The 14,115-nt window shown below is 48.9% G+C and overlaps 1 protein-coding gene and 1 long non-coding RNA gene across 14 annotated transcripts in view; one reads left to right on the top strand and one right to left on the bottom strand.

Moving 5' to 3' along the window:
• RANBP3 (RAN binding protein 3) overlaps positions 1–9,755 on the bottom strand; it is a 56,584-nt gene extending 46,829 nt beyond the window's left edge. For 11 of the 13 annotated variants that reach the window (XM_078056931.1, XM_078056933.1, XM_078056951.1 and 8 more), the window contains exon 1: positions 9,619–9,755. In XM_078056931.1, coding sequence (XP_077913057.1) covers positions 9,619–9,640 — 22 coding nt within the window. In that variant the 5' untranslated portion in view covers positions 9,641–9,755. The remainder of the gene's footprint in view (positions 1–9,618) is intronic. The other 2 variants (XM_036120711.2, XM_036120712.2) reach the window with 1 other exon arrangement.
• Positions 9,756–9,779: 24 nt separating this feature from the next.
• LOC118553626 (uncharacterized) lies at positions 9,780–11,069 on the top strand. The gene is made up of 2 exons (XR_004926119.2): positions 9,780–10,073; positions 10,503–11,069. It is a non-coding gene; the product is annotated as an uncharacterized LOC118553626 (long non-coding RNA).
• Positions 11,070–14,115: the final 3,046 nt, after the last annotated feature.

Here is a 14,115-nt window from a genome sequence, read left to right as displayed (position 1 = left end):
CAGGGGGGGACCTCCAAAGGTGCTGATAAGGACTGATCCAGGCCCTGGACTCTCAGACACCCAGTGGCCACCACCATCAATGCTACAAGACATCCTTTCCCTTCTGAGTAAAGAGTAGACTGTTTCCTCACACTCCCAACCTGAGAAAGCCAAACTCTCAAGAACCATGTGCCCCACTCTCGCTCTGCTATTACAAACGTGACACAGGCCTTCATTCTGGGCCAGCGAATTCCCGAGATTCTGTGTGGCAAACCCGGGGGAGTTTAACTAAAGCAAAAGCACTTTAAACTTACTGCACAGGGGCGCCTGGGTGGCTCAGTTGGTTAAGCGACTGCCTTCGGCTCAGGTCATGATCCTGGAGTCCCAGGATCGAGTCCCGCATCGGGCTCCCTGCTCAGCAGGGAGTCTGCTTCTCCCTCTGACCCTCCCCCTCTCATGCTCTCTCTCTCTCTCTCATTCTCTCTCTCAAATAAATAAATAAAATCTTTAAAAAAAAAAAAAAAAAACTTACTGCACAAAGCAAGGCCTGCCTTCTACGTGTGCACAGAGGCACCCCTACTGTCTCTGCAAATACCTATTTCTCTTCGAGAGTGACAGCCAGGTACAGGGCCCGACATGGGTCAGTTTTCCGGAGGAGAACGACTGCCCATGAAGTCAGTGCTGCTGATCCACTAGAATGGATAAGCATGGGCTCCCAGGCACTATGGCTGGAAGCAGGCGCACTGTACCAGCTGACTCCCTGCTTACGTGGCCTTTGGCTCCAGCCCCTGTGACATGGAATGGCCTGGACCCAGAGCTTCTCTGAAGGTCCTTACATTGAACCTGAGACAGTGCTGAAGGTCATGGAAACACTGTTCCTCCATCGCAGGGATATGAAGTCCACGATGCCTCCTTATCTGCCAAAAGGCCACAGTGGAAACAGGAGGCTGGGAGGGTGAGCCCTAAATTCCAGTTCGCAAATAATCTATTCCTGGATAGTTTTACTTAATCTCATAACCCAGTGCTTCTCCCCCAGGGGTGATTTTGCCCCTTGGGGACACTAGGCAATGTCTAGAGATATTTTCAGTTATCACAATGCAGAGGAACTGCTAATGGCATCTAGTGGATGGAGACCAGAGATGCTCATCAACATCCTACAGTGCACAGGAGGGTCCCCAAACCAACCTTAAATGTTAATGATGCTGCAGTTGAGAAACTCTGCATTAATTACTTGGAAAAAGACTGAGTAAGATGCCTTACTCACATTATACACCAAAATAAGTTCCCAGTGGGTCAGCCAGTACAAACTGGGTGACCCCCTGGCTTCTGTGAGTCACCTCTTCTCTCCCTCCCCACACTTTGTGTATTTAAATGTGTGTAGCATCCTAGGACCACAGGTTAGATGATCAGGGAATGTAGTCTCTTGGGGGGTCAATGGACTCTCCTAACCCAGGGGTTCTTAAATTCAGGGGATTCCACCCCTGAGGGAACATCTCGCGATGCCTGGAGACATTTTTCCTTGTCATGACTGGGGGAGGGGGGTGGCACTGGTATCCTGTGGGTAGAGGCCAGGGATGCCGCTAAACATCCTACGATGCACAGGACAGCCCCCACCAGCCCCAATGTCAATAACGCTGAGGTGGAGAAACATAGCTATAATCCAGAAGGAGCTTTTTCTCCACTCAGACACCCAATCAAAAGAGTAACATCCACTAGTAACCGACAGTATATCCGCACATGCCAGTGGGTCAATTATCCGACAAATGTTCTCTCTGAACATGACCCTCAGACGTGATTAGCGTCCTCCCCATTCTACAGATGCAGGAACGGAGGTCCAACATCCTGCCCAAGATCCTGGACAAGTAAGTGGCAGAGGTAAGACACAAAGCAAGGACAATCAATCCAGGCATTTCCAGCTGTGCCCCGAGTAGTCAACCGGAGCCTGCCAGTCAGTCCCAGGTTAAAACTCCCGCAGGCTGGAGAGATGGGGATGAAACCCGCGCCGATCTCACTACAGGCTCCACTCAGGCTCTTCACGATGGGGCTCCACTATCACACGCCAGCAGTTCTCAAACTGCTTGGTCTCGAGACTGCTTTCCACACTTGTAAATTATTGAGACTCTCCAAGAGCTTTTGTAACTGTTGGCTACAGCTGTTGATACTTAGCAGGTTAGAAATTAAAACTAAGAAAATACCAAAATGTTAACTTATTTAGGATAATAATAGTGAAGGCTTAGCTAAACAGTAAATTTTATGAAAAATAACTTTTTAAAAAACAAAAAAAATTAGTGAGAAAAGTGGCATTATTTTGCATTTTGACAAATCTCTTTAATGTCTGGCTTAAGACAAGACAGCTAGAGTCACTTATCTGCTTCTGCAGTCCATCTGTTGCTATATCACACTATTACAACCTTTGGATAAAACTCCACTGTCCATTCACAAGAAAATGGGAGTGAAAAGGGCAAACAATGTCTTTGTATTGTTATGAAAACAGTTTTAAACTTGCAGTCTCCTTGAAAAGGTCTTGGGGACTCCCAGGGGCCCCTGGACCATCCTGGAGAACTGCTGCCCTATGCTGCTGAGGACTAGCAGTCGGAGGACAGCGAATCCTGAATCCATTACAGACGGTCAAAAGCTTTTCGCTGAGGTTCTCTGCTAACGTGCAGAGACAGCTGCGTCTAAGAGGTGGTACAACAGGGCTGAAACCCAAATGCCAACCAAGGTCGGGCAGGCACTGGAAAAGAAGGAAGTGGGCCAGGTCCCAAACTACTCAGGGTGTCCTGGAGGGCACACAATCTATCTTTTTATTTTATTTTCAGCATTCCAAGTCTTTTTATTTATTTGCAGACACATCTTACATATCTGTGACCAGTATGTCTACAATTTCCATCTAATATTCTCTCTTATGCATTTCATGTGTTGGCTGTATCTTCAACATTATAATTTGGGGCACACAGTCTATCTTAAGGGCAGCAGCTGCTCCTCCATTCCTGGAGACTTGTTACTGCACAAGACCACTGGAAGAGGCTGGTTCCAGCTTTCCAAGAGAAATCAGAAACCCAGATTATTTCCCCCCCTGAAATCTCAGAATTCTTAAATGTTGGTTCCTAATTAAAAACAAACAAAAATCCCTAAATGGGCCAAATTAAACACATCTGCTTGCCCCTGAAGCAAGTTTGCAACTTCTGCCTGTGGTTTTTGACTCTGGCTTCATGTCGTAAAACATCTGTGGAACTTTTTAAAACTACAGACACTGGGGACCTCCTGCCACCATCACTGATGGGGTGGCCCAGGCGTCACTTTTTATTTTCCTCAACAGGCTCCTTAAACAAGTATGGAATGCACTCAGGGCTAAGACTCACGACAAGTACTAGGCAATAGCACCGAATGTCAAGATTGCCAAGGATGAAGCAAACTGTGGACAGGCAGGGGGCTTTTCTCTTGAGGCCCTATGCTATATGGTTTTCTACCAAGTCGTACAAAGTCACACCGACCATGAACAAGACTCCATGGGACCCAGGAAGGATAATGTGCATATGTGGCAAAAACAAATCCCCTTCAAACAAAACAAAGAACTCCTGCTGCTTGCTGCCACCTCCATCAGCTCCACTAGATCCTGAACAGATAACGCCGCAAACCCACCTGCCTCCAGATTGCTTCCAAGTACCATGGAGAGCTACCAAGGCTGGGCCAAGTTAACACCAGCCACCTCTGCTGCCTGCCTTACTCGGGGTTTTCAGAACAGAAGAAAGGTCCTTCTCAGATCCCCCAAATGGTCCTCATCTCCCTCATCTTCATAACAGAAGAAAGGCCCTTCTCAGATCCCCCAAATGGCCCTCTTCTCCTCTGAGGAGATGAGGCCTCTACCCTGGCCTGTTCTCTGTGCCCGAACTCACTAACTAGGCTGGAATTGAATTGGTACCTAAAATGCCCCCTTTGCCACTCCTACACACTGTCAGTCTTCCAAATGCCATCTGAGCTCGGCTGCTCTAACCTCAATTCGTTCTTATTGCTTCCACTCACTCTCACTCCCCCACAGTATAGTATAAAGACACCAGAGCCCCACTAGCCCTGACACCCAATGAATGTGCGACAGTAACAGGACTGCTGGGGTAATCCCAATTTCCAGTTAACCAAGAGGCAGGCCGAAGACATGGTCCAAAAGTTTTGCAGAACTACGACCTTTTTGGTCTATACAACGGAACCAAAACTTAAATTTTCTTCAAAATGTGTAAAGATTCTGCAGCCTCGGAGGTAGCATGACACCACCCAGCTACCACCAAGCCCATCTGCTACAGATGTAAGAGGCACCACAGGGTCACATGTACACATTCTGATCTCAGAACAAATCCCAGAGTTAATGTTTACCATAACTTCATGACAAATTTTAAAACAGTGGTCTCTCACTCATCCTAAAAATTAACTTTATGGCAGGGGATGGTGAGAATTTAGTGATTTGAGGATTCCAACCAATTCATTTGTATCTCATTCTCTCAGGCGTTAAGTTTTAAGTCAACAAGTAAGGTGAAAACTGAGAAAAGCCAAACCACCCTTGAAAATCTCTAGAGTGACATTTGGTCAGGCTAGATCGAAGGTTTTCAACTTTGGGTAACTTTGCGCTCCCCCCCAACCCCAGGAACACTGGGCAATGTCTGTAGACATTCTTGCATTTTTTTTACTTTATTTTTATTTTTTAAAGATTTTATTTATTCATTTGAGACACAGAGATACAGAGAGAGAGCATGAGCAGGGGGAGAGGCAGAGGGAGAGGGAGAAGCAGGCTCCCCGCTGAGCCAGGAGCCCGATGTGGGGCTGGATCCCAGGACCCTGGGATCATGCCCCGAGCCGAAGGCAGACGCTTAACCATCTGAGTCACCCAGGCGCCCCATGCAGACATTCTTGGTTGTCATGACTGGGGGAGGGAGGAGGGTGCTGTTGGCATCTAGAGGGAAGAGATCAGAGAAGCTGATCAACATCCTACAAGGCATGGGGCAGTACACATGCCGAAGAATTACCTGGCCACAAACGTCTATAGTGTCAAGGCTGAGAACCGTGGGCTAGGTTATCATGTGAAAGGCAAGACAGAACCCAGGAGGGCTGACAGCTCAGCTCCAGGCGGCCTCCCATCATGGCTCACCCCGGGGCCATCTCATCAGTGGGCTAGATTCACCTGCACTATGCATAATCATTTCTTGTGCTCTCTCTCTCCTGAACACTTAATGCCAAACCAGTCCACGATGAGTCCACCGTAGTAAAAAATAGCTACCATTTACTGACTGTTTATTACTATGTGTGCAGATAGGTATTAAATAATTCATATGCATTAATTCATCCAATGCTCACAGCAGCCATGAAATACCCATGATTATCATGATTCTCATTTCACTGGTGAGGAAACCGAGGCTCAAAGACATTAAGAAATTTGCTCATAGTCATTCAGAGAGTACATGACAGAGTCAAAACACAAACCCAGTTCTCTGCATGGGAAAGCCTGTGCCCTGCCATTACTTTACACCAGTGGGTCTTACCCCAGGGGTGGTTCTCCTCACCCCCTGCCCCGGGACATACTGCAATGTCTGAGGACATTTTTAGTTGTCATGACCCCTGGGGTAGGGGTGCAGGGGAGGGTGTGTGCTGCTGGGATACAGTGGGTAGAGTTAGGGACAGTGCTACGCTGCTAACATCCTACAATGCATAGGACAGCCCTCACAACAGAATTATCTGGCTCAAAATGTCAGTAGGGCCAAAGCTGAGAACACTGCTTTATACCATGTCCACAGGCCAGCAAGGATTTATATGTACGCGGTTATCTTTAAACACTGGGATCTGGAATCCAAGATATCCTATAGCTCAAATACACTTTACTCACCCCCACCCATTCTTTACCTTTTCCAGACACAAAACTCTGCATTCGAATCCTGACATCCATCTATGATGCAGAGTAACTTCAGGGATAGGATGATTAATGAATTAGGGATATATCAATAGCAAAATGCCAAGCAGAAGAGAATATCCCTGGACACAAGTGTAAAACACACACACACACTCTCTCTCTCTCTCTCTCTCTCTCCTAGAAGAGAAGGATTCCAACTGGACTTTAAAAGTCACAGACTATAGGAGTACCAAGAAAGGGCTGTGGGAGTTGCTGTCACCATCCCTGAAGAGATCACCATGGCAACGAAGGCCAACAAGATGCTGTATTAGATACACAATTGGAAACGTTTCTTTGTGAACAAGCACAGCACACCTAACCTGCACTACTCAAGCCAATGGTTCTCAATCCTGGCTGCACATCTGAATCACCCATGCTGCTTTCTCACTGTACAGATGCCCAGGGCCCACTCGACATCTCACAGAATTGGAATGGGTAGGGTGTGGGGATTGAGCCTTTGTGGTTTTAAGAAAGCTCCCCTGGTGATTCTGATGCCCAGCCCAGGTGCACAGTCATTGCCTCAGACTCAGAGAGAGGTGGCAATGGCCCAGGGAAGGGAGACAGAAGGGTCGGGGGTGAAGATGGACCAGCTTGGAATACTACTTGGAATACCACTCTGGAAAAACAGAAGCTAAGAGGGCATTTGACTGGAGCTTAAACAGCAGGAGGAAAAGCACACATATGGGGCAGTCCCTAAAGCTTCAAAATGCATAGGCAAGAAAGCCCTAGTTTACACAGCAGATAATAAATTAAACATCTCAGCACGCTGTACAAGCCAAAAAGTCACTAAGATTTATGTCCTGAGGACAACTATGCCAGAACTAGTGTCAGAGGCAAAAGTACTGAGTGAGTGTGGCATTTATTAGGCAAAAACTTTAAGTATAAACCATTCCATTTCTCTATTTTATACTTACCGTTCAATTAAGCAATCAAAAGCTCACGTGTCAGCCCATATGGTAGAAATGGTATCCCTGGAAAACAGGAATCCATAATTTTCCCTTTGTGCTCAAAAGTATACCTCACAATAAGGGTCCTCAGTGATGAATTCATTCATTCATTCCACAAACATTTCTTGGATACCTACTCTGTGCCAGGCACTGCTTAGATGTAGGGAATCCATCAGTGATCATGACAGAAAGAAATCCTTGCCCTCATGGAGCTTATATTCTAGAGGGATAGTCAAACAAGTAAACTTCGCACGTCAGATGATGATATGTGCTGGGGAGGAAAATAAAGCAGGATAAAGGGGACAGGGAATGGGGATCCAATCTAAAATATGTGGCCAGAGAAGTGCTCCATAAATAATGTTTGAGTAAAGACCTGAAGGAAGTGAAGGAGTGAGCCATAGGGATATCTGGGGGAAGACTGTTTCAGGCAGGGGAACCGGGAGGTCCAAAGCATAAAGGAGGGTGTGCAGAGTCCATTCAAGGGACACCAGGGAAACCAGAGTGGTTCAAGCAGAGCAAGTCAGGGAGAGAGTGGTGTGATGGGAGGAAAGGGAGGTAGAAGGGGGCCACTCTAGGGCTGAGTTGTTAGATGGGTAAAGATGGAAGGGAGGCCCGAGTGGTGGAAACCAGCATTGGTGGTGAGAAGTGGTCACTTCCGGAAATATTTTAAGGTAGAACTGACAGGATTTGCTGTGGCATATGAGAGAGAGAGAGGAGTGAAGGGTAACTTCAAGGATTTTGGCCTGGGCAATTCAAAGAATGGACTTGCCATTTACTACAAATGGGAGGAAGACTGTGGAGTGGGCAGGTGTTGCGGGCAAAGATTGGGATTTTGTTTGACGTGCCCATGAGACATTTAAATGCAAATATTGACTATGATGTTAGATATATTGAGTCTTGAGTTTGTGAAAAGCCTCACTAAAGCAGACTTGGGGGGGGGGCTAGAAAGGGAGGCCAAAAGGGGTTGCCTTACCACGCAACAGAAATTAGGGGGAGAACTGTCAGTTATAGCCCCCAAAAGAAGAAACATCAACAGGAAAGAAAGATCAATTACAGGCCCTGACAGAGGAGGTACATTGAATCTTCTATAAGAAATCCACTACCCCTGTAACTTAGCCAATGAGAAAATGTCATCACCCTGAACTGCTGCTTTTCTCCAATAGACTTTCAATTCAAAACAAGTTCTCTAGCAACTTTCCCCCTCTCCCTAAAATAATGTTCCTGTCCTTCCTTGTGAGACTTGCCTATGGTTTTGTCAGTGCTTGCTTGTCTTAAATTGAGATTCTCTGTCACTCCTGAATAAGCCCATCTTGCTAGTAAAATAGCTGACAGTATTATTTTTAAGATCAACAAGTCCAGAAACCGAATGCGCCGAAGTTGTAAATCCAGACCGTATGTCACATTGATTCCCACTTATCCACTCCCTCTCCTGCCTTTAACTGGATCTTATAAACTGGAATGCCTCATCCCTCGGTGGGCTCCTTTATCTTGTAAAAGAGATACAGCACAAAATGGCAGGCGGTGTGGGTGTGCGTGTGGGGGACTGGGCTCTGAAGCCAGACTACCTAATTCACACATCTCTCCTGCTCAAGAGCTGGGTGACCTGCCTCGGACAAGTAACTTAACCGCTCTAACTCAGTTTCCTCACCAAGAGAACAGGCTAACAGTACCTACCTCACGGATCTTTTGTGAGGAGTATTACAAGACAACAGGATGCAAGACTTCGAACGGTACACGGTACTACCCCCAAACGCTCGGCCAGGGCGGGCAGTTATTATTTCATTCATGCATTCTTACAGTTCGGTATGGAAACCTCAGGACACCCTCCGGTAGCAGGGCGCATGGTATGGGGGAAGAGGGCCAGGCAGGTAGACAGCTTGCCAGAACTACAGTTGTGCACCTAGAAACGGAGGGAGCTAAAAATAGGCCTCGGAAGTCCTGAGGCTACCGCGATACCAACACCACTATTGATTTAAGCAGACATCAGCTTATGGAGTGCTTTCTTGTCAAAAACGCTCGGGTGGGATGTCAGCGCTCCAGGGAGGAGGGAATTCGCACAGCCTGTCTGTCTCCCTCTATGGAAGTGCAGCGAAAAAGGGCCAAAAAGCAGCCGGGGCTTTCAGCAGTCCACATCCTGCGGCCAGGCCTAAATGCAGGGAGACGAGGCGCGACTCTCAGGTCGCCACTAAGGATCTGGGGGAACTGGCGGGAACTGGGGGCCGAGTCGGGGGGGTGGAGAACAGACCAGGTGTCCTCCATACTCGGCATGGAGCGGGCCCGCGTAGGATGAGAACCCCACAGGATTCGGGGGTGGGCTTCCTCGGCGCCAGGACGAGGAAAGGGACAAGCCCGGTCCCCGGGAACGAGGGGGCGCGGGAGGGAGCGTGGCGCGCTGGGCGACGACCAGGCCCGGAGGTCTATTTACATCTGAGGCCAAAGCGCTGAGGCCTCGCCTCCCGCCCCCTTCGGGCCCCGACCTGGCCCGGGGAGCAGAAGGGCCTCAGAGCCATGGCTCCAGCGGCCTCCCAGGCCCTCTGGCCGGACCGTGGCAGGGCCGAGGCTGCCGGGAGTGATGGGCCGGGCCGGTGAGTCCGGCCTGAGGGGACGCAATGGGGGGCGGCTGTGGGGCCCGTTGGGCCGCTGTCCCGGAACACACGGTCCCCCGCACTCCGGGGTGCTCACCCCTCAGGCTTGTGGCCCCTCGGCCTCCCGCCGCCCGTTCCCCGGCCGCCAGCTGGCCCCTGACGGCGCCTCCCCTACCTTCGTTCGCCAGGTCCGCCATTTTACTTCCTTAAGCCCTCCCACAAGGCCCCGCGCCGGCCCGGGCTCGCCTGCTTTCTGCCAGAAACTCCCGCGCGTGCGCACTTCGCGAGCTGACTCCGAGCGAGGCCGGCAGCTCGCGCCTGCGCGCTGAGACCGGCGCGGAGTCGCGCTCCGGCTGGCCGTCCCGGCCCAGCCAAGCTCCGAGCACGCGCCTGCGCACTAACTGCACCCTCCCCCGCCTCCTTTTCCCGCCGACCAAGGGGGCGTGGGCAGCTCAGGGCGCATGCGTAATGAGCCTGGCGCGCGTCAGCGGCGACGCGGGAACGAACGTTCGGTGAGACGGCGCGGAGGGGGCTGGGTTTCGACGCCCTGGCTTTCTGCTCGTTTCCCAGGAGTTCCTTGAGGTGGGAGCGCGAGCCGCCGAGGGAGCCGCGACTGAGGCCTTCCCCGAGGTGAATCTCTGGATCTGTGGGGGGCGGGGGGGGGCTGTCCCCGTGCGCAGGCCTGACCAGAGGCCTTCGGGGTGCCCCGTCACCTGCGGCCTCAGTTTCCCCTTCCGAGGGCCCAGTTATTCAGGCCTGCGTTTTCCTCAGGCCACGTGGGGCGGTGGGGGAAGTTGGGGAGGGGTCAGAGGTCGGAGAGCGCCGGCCGGAGGAGGGATCAGTCCGGGAGGGGCCCCTGTGGGCTGGGGGGCCACGGGGGTGGGAGCCCCGGGACGGCGCCTGGCGCGGAGTGGGGCCTCGAGCGTCTGGGTCTGAGAGCCGGGCTGGACCGGCCCGGGGGCTGAGGGAAGGTGTTCCGCCCGCCCGCGCCTCCTCGCCGCCTCTGCTCACCTGCCCCGAGTCGGTCTGAACGCATTCCTGGCTCTGCTTTGTTGCCAGGACACAGGCCACGCGAGGCCAGCCTCGCCTCTCTCCTGGGGAGACCGCGCCGCCTCCTGGGGGGCTCCGCGCTCCGGTCGCGCACAGCGCCAGGCAGAGGAGTCTTTAAGCAAATTAAATGAGATCAAGGCCCCATCTTTCCTCCGCGCGTCCAGAGAGCTTTCTCCTGAATTTGGAGTGAATTCTAAATCTCTCGTTAAGGCTCACGAAGCTCCCTACGCTGTGCTCTCATGCTCCCCTCTTGCTCAGTGCAGCTTAGCCACATGGGTCTTTGAGGCCTGGAGCATGCCGAACTCCTTCCAGCCTTCGGGTCTTTGCACCTGCTGAGCCCTCTGCCGGGGCTTTGTGTCCCGGGTCTAATCCCTTGTGAGCCCCAGCTCCACGCCTCTTCCATTGTGATCTAGACAAGCAGGTCCCACAGCCTGTTGGCCGCATCAGGCCTGTGAGCTAAGAATGGTTTTACACTTTCAATTGTTGGAAAAAATCGAAAGAAGAATATCTCACGACATGTGAAAATTGGATGAAATTTAAATTTCAGTGTTCACAAATAAAATTTTATTTGAAAATAGTCACACTACGTATTGTTTGTGGCTGCATGACTCCTTTTTAACGGAGACTGGCCAACAAAACTTAAAATATTTGCCATTTGGAGGGCCCTGGGTGGCTCAGTAGATTAAGCATCTGCCTTGGGCTCAGTCATGATCCCAGGATCCTGGGGTTGAGTCCGCCTGGGGCCCCCTGCCGGGGAGGGAGTCTGCTTCTCCCTCTGCCTCTCCCCTCACTCTTGTCCCCCCCACCCCCAACTAACTAAATAAATCTTTAAAAAAATATTAGCCACTTGGGTCTTTACAGAAAAAGTTTGCCAACCCCTAATCTACATGGTTGCCCTGTATGCATCTCTACGAGAACTAAAAACGGGGCTTGACAAATGTTTAACAACTGCTTCTCTGGGGGAGATTGTGTGTGTCAGTATGTGTGTATGTATATGTATTTATATGTGTGCTTGTGTGGTAGTTTATTGTAAATTTTATTTATATTTTCTTATCACTTAAGGCTAGAACATAATTAATAAAACAATGAAATGAACCCTGGTTTGTAGTGCTGATTTTCTTGGTGTAAATTCTTCAACCATGGCTAATTTCAGTCTACTAATGTGAACTTCACTAACTGCAGAGCTAGGAAGAGATGCTAAGAACACACTATATATGTTCCTAGAACTTTCTTTTTTTCTGTGTGGTCCCCAAATCAACAGCATCACCAGGAAGGTTCTTAGAAATACAGAATCCCAGGTCCTAAACCAGACCTTAATCAGAATCCACATTTTAACAAGATACCCTGGGGCTTCCTATGCATGTCAGACCTTGAGAAGCACTGTTCAGAAACTTTCATTTATTTTGAGGGGGGGTGAGAAATGGTTAATACTATTAAGAATTACACTTTTTTTTAAAGATTTTTATTTATTGAGAGAGAGAATGATAGAGGGAGAGCATGAGAGGGAGGAGGGTCAGAGGGAGAAGCAGACTCCCCGCTGAGCAGGGAGCCCAATGGGGGACTCGATCCTGGGACTCCAGGATCATGACCTGAGCCGAAGGCAGTCGCTTAACCAACTGAGCCACCCAGGTGCCCCAAGAATTACACTAACTTTATTTAATAGATGCCTTGATTCTCCTGCCCCTAGATTTTGCCACCAAAATATAAACACAGGCCACAGACCTTGAATTAGAAATTCTCTAGGAATAGCTAGAATATCAATGCTGCAAAGGATGGTGGTGGTCATTGAGTCCATCTGGTTCACCAGCAGTGTGTAGGCTTAGGTTTTCTCATTTCTAGTTTGTTGGTTTCATTATATTCATTATATTTCATTTTATACATATTTTCTCTTGGGTAGGTCTTCTTGGCTTTTGCCATGTGTCTAAACTCTATGACCCTTAATGAACTTAATACTTTTTTTTACAGGCCTTTTTATTGGTTTACATTTACATTAAATAGAGTATATCACTATCCAAATACCACTAAGCCATGAGTAGGAGATAATTATAAAAATAAACATGAAAACAAAACAAGGTTTTTTAAATTCTGGGTTGATATTGTCTGCCAAGGTGCTAAGCCCAAGCCTGCTTTTTCTTTGATGTAAAGAGAGATTTGCACAGTTTAGAGGGTTAGTAGAGGCATATGATTGCTCAGTGGAAACTCTCCTTGACAGTATGAGAAGTACCGAAAGAGAAGTGAAAACGGGATAGCTGTAAATCATGTGATTCGGTGTCATCTGATGCTATGTCTGCCATGTCTCCTAAAGTCATTTCATAGACCACATTCATCCCACACTTGAGGCAACTCCCAGCAACACGTCATTGCTTGCTAAATATAATCCAGTTGTGGTTTTTCAAGGGACATAGAGAGATGCTAAACCTATCAGTCTGACGAGCCAACCAAATTTCCACTGGTTTCACAGTTGTCTCCAAAGTGCCAATGGCTGCCAATAATCGCCCTTTAGGCCAGTTTTTGCTTTATCTGGTCTCCTCTAACGAGTTAACTTAGTCAATATTTATTTATTTATTAAATCAGTATTTGTTTATCACTTTTCGGTGGTAGTTGGAAATAAGGTCCCAAATTCTTTGACCCTCTTTCCATCAAAAAAGGTGAGGTCCCTGTTCCTTTCCCTTGTGTGGAGGTGGACTCGTTAGTGGTGGATGAATAGAGCACAGTGAAAATGACACTGTAACCTATGAGGCTAGGTCAGAACAGAGAGGATGCAACTTTCATCTGCTTTGCTGGAACAGCAAACCTGAAAATCTTCAGTGTTCATGTAAATAGTCCCATCTGCCCTGAGGCCGCCATGCTGTGAGGAAGCCAAAGATACACAAAACCCTGAGAGAACTGCCCAGCTAGCCCTTGCTGTTCTTCACACACAGAAACCATGAGAGATAAATTAAATGATGGTTGTTATTACAAGCCCTTAAGTCTAGGAGACAGGTGTTACACAGCAATATATATCCATGGCACTACTGTGCATTAGGCACTGTTCTGCACGTTGGGGCCCAGGCTGAAAAAGACAGACCCTGGCTTCTTGGACCTTTGACTCTGCCTTCATGGAGTTTTGCATTCTTTTGTAAGGAGATTACAATAGACAGGCAAGGTAATATGAGATAGTGACTAGTGCTACAAAGAAAATAGAACAGCATATTGTGACAGTGATAGAAAAAGGGGATATTGGGGTGCCTGGGTGGCTCAGTTAAGCGTCCTACCCTTGATCTCAGCTCAGGTCTTGGTCTCAGGATCGTGAGTTCAAACCCCACGTTGTGGTCCACGCTGGGTGAGGAGCCTACTTAGAGAAAAAGAAAGGGAGGAAAGAAAGAAAAAGGGAATACTTCAGATTGGCTGGTCAGGGAAGTCCTCTCTGAGGAGGTGACACTTAGTAGAAGATCTGCGAGTACAAAGGTCCTGAGGCAGGAACCAGCTTGGTGAGCTGGAGGAGCCATGAGGAGTTCAGTGTGGCCAGGGCAGAGTGAGGAAACGAGGTCAGGGAGGGGGCATGTAGGACCTTGTAAGCCACAGCAATGAGTTTGGAGTTTTTCCTAATATAAAGGTTGGGAGTGGGAAATGGAAGGATCCA

Source organism: Halichoerus grypus, chromosome 1 (assembly GCF_964656455.1).
Source record: "Halichoerus grypus chromosome 1, mHalGry1.hap1.1, whole genome shotgun sequence".
Taxonomy (NCBI): Eukaryota; Metazoa; Chordata; class Mammalia; order Carnivora; family Phocidae; genus Halichoerus; species Halichoerus grypus.
The sequence above is the reverse complement of the archived record's forward strand: the minus strand, read 5'-3'. Positions and strand labels throughout refer to the sequence as shown.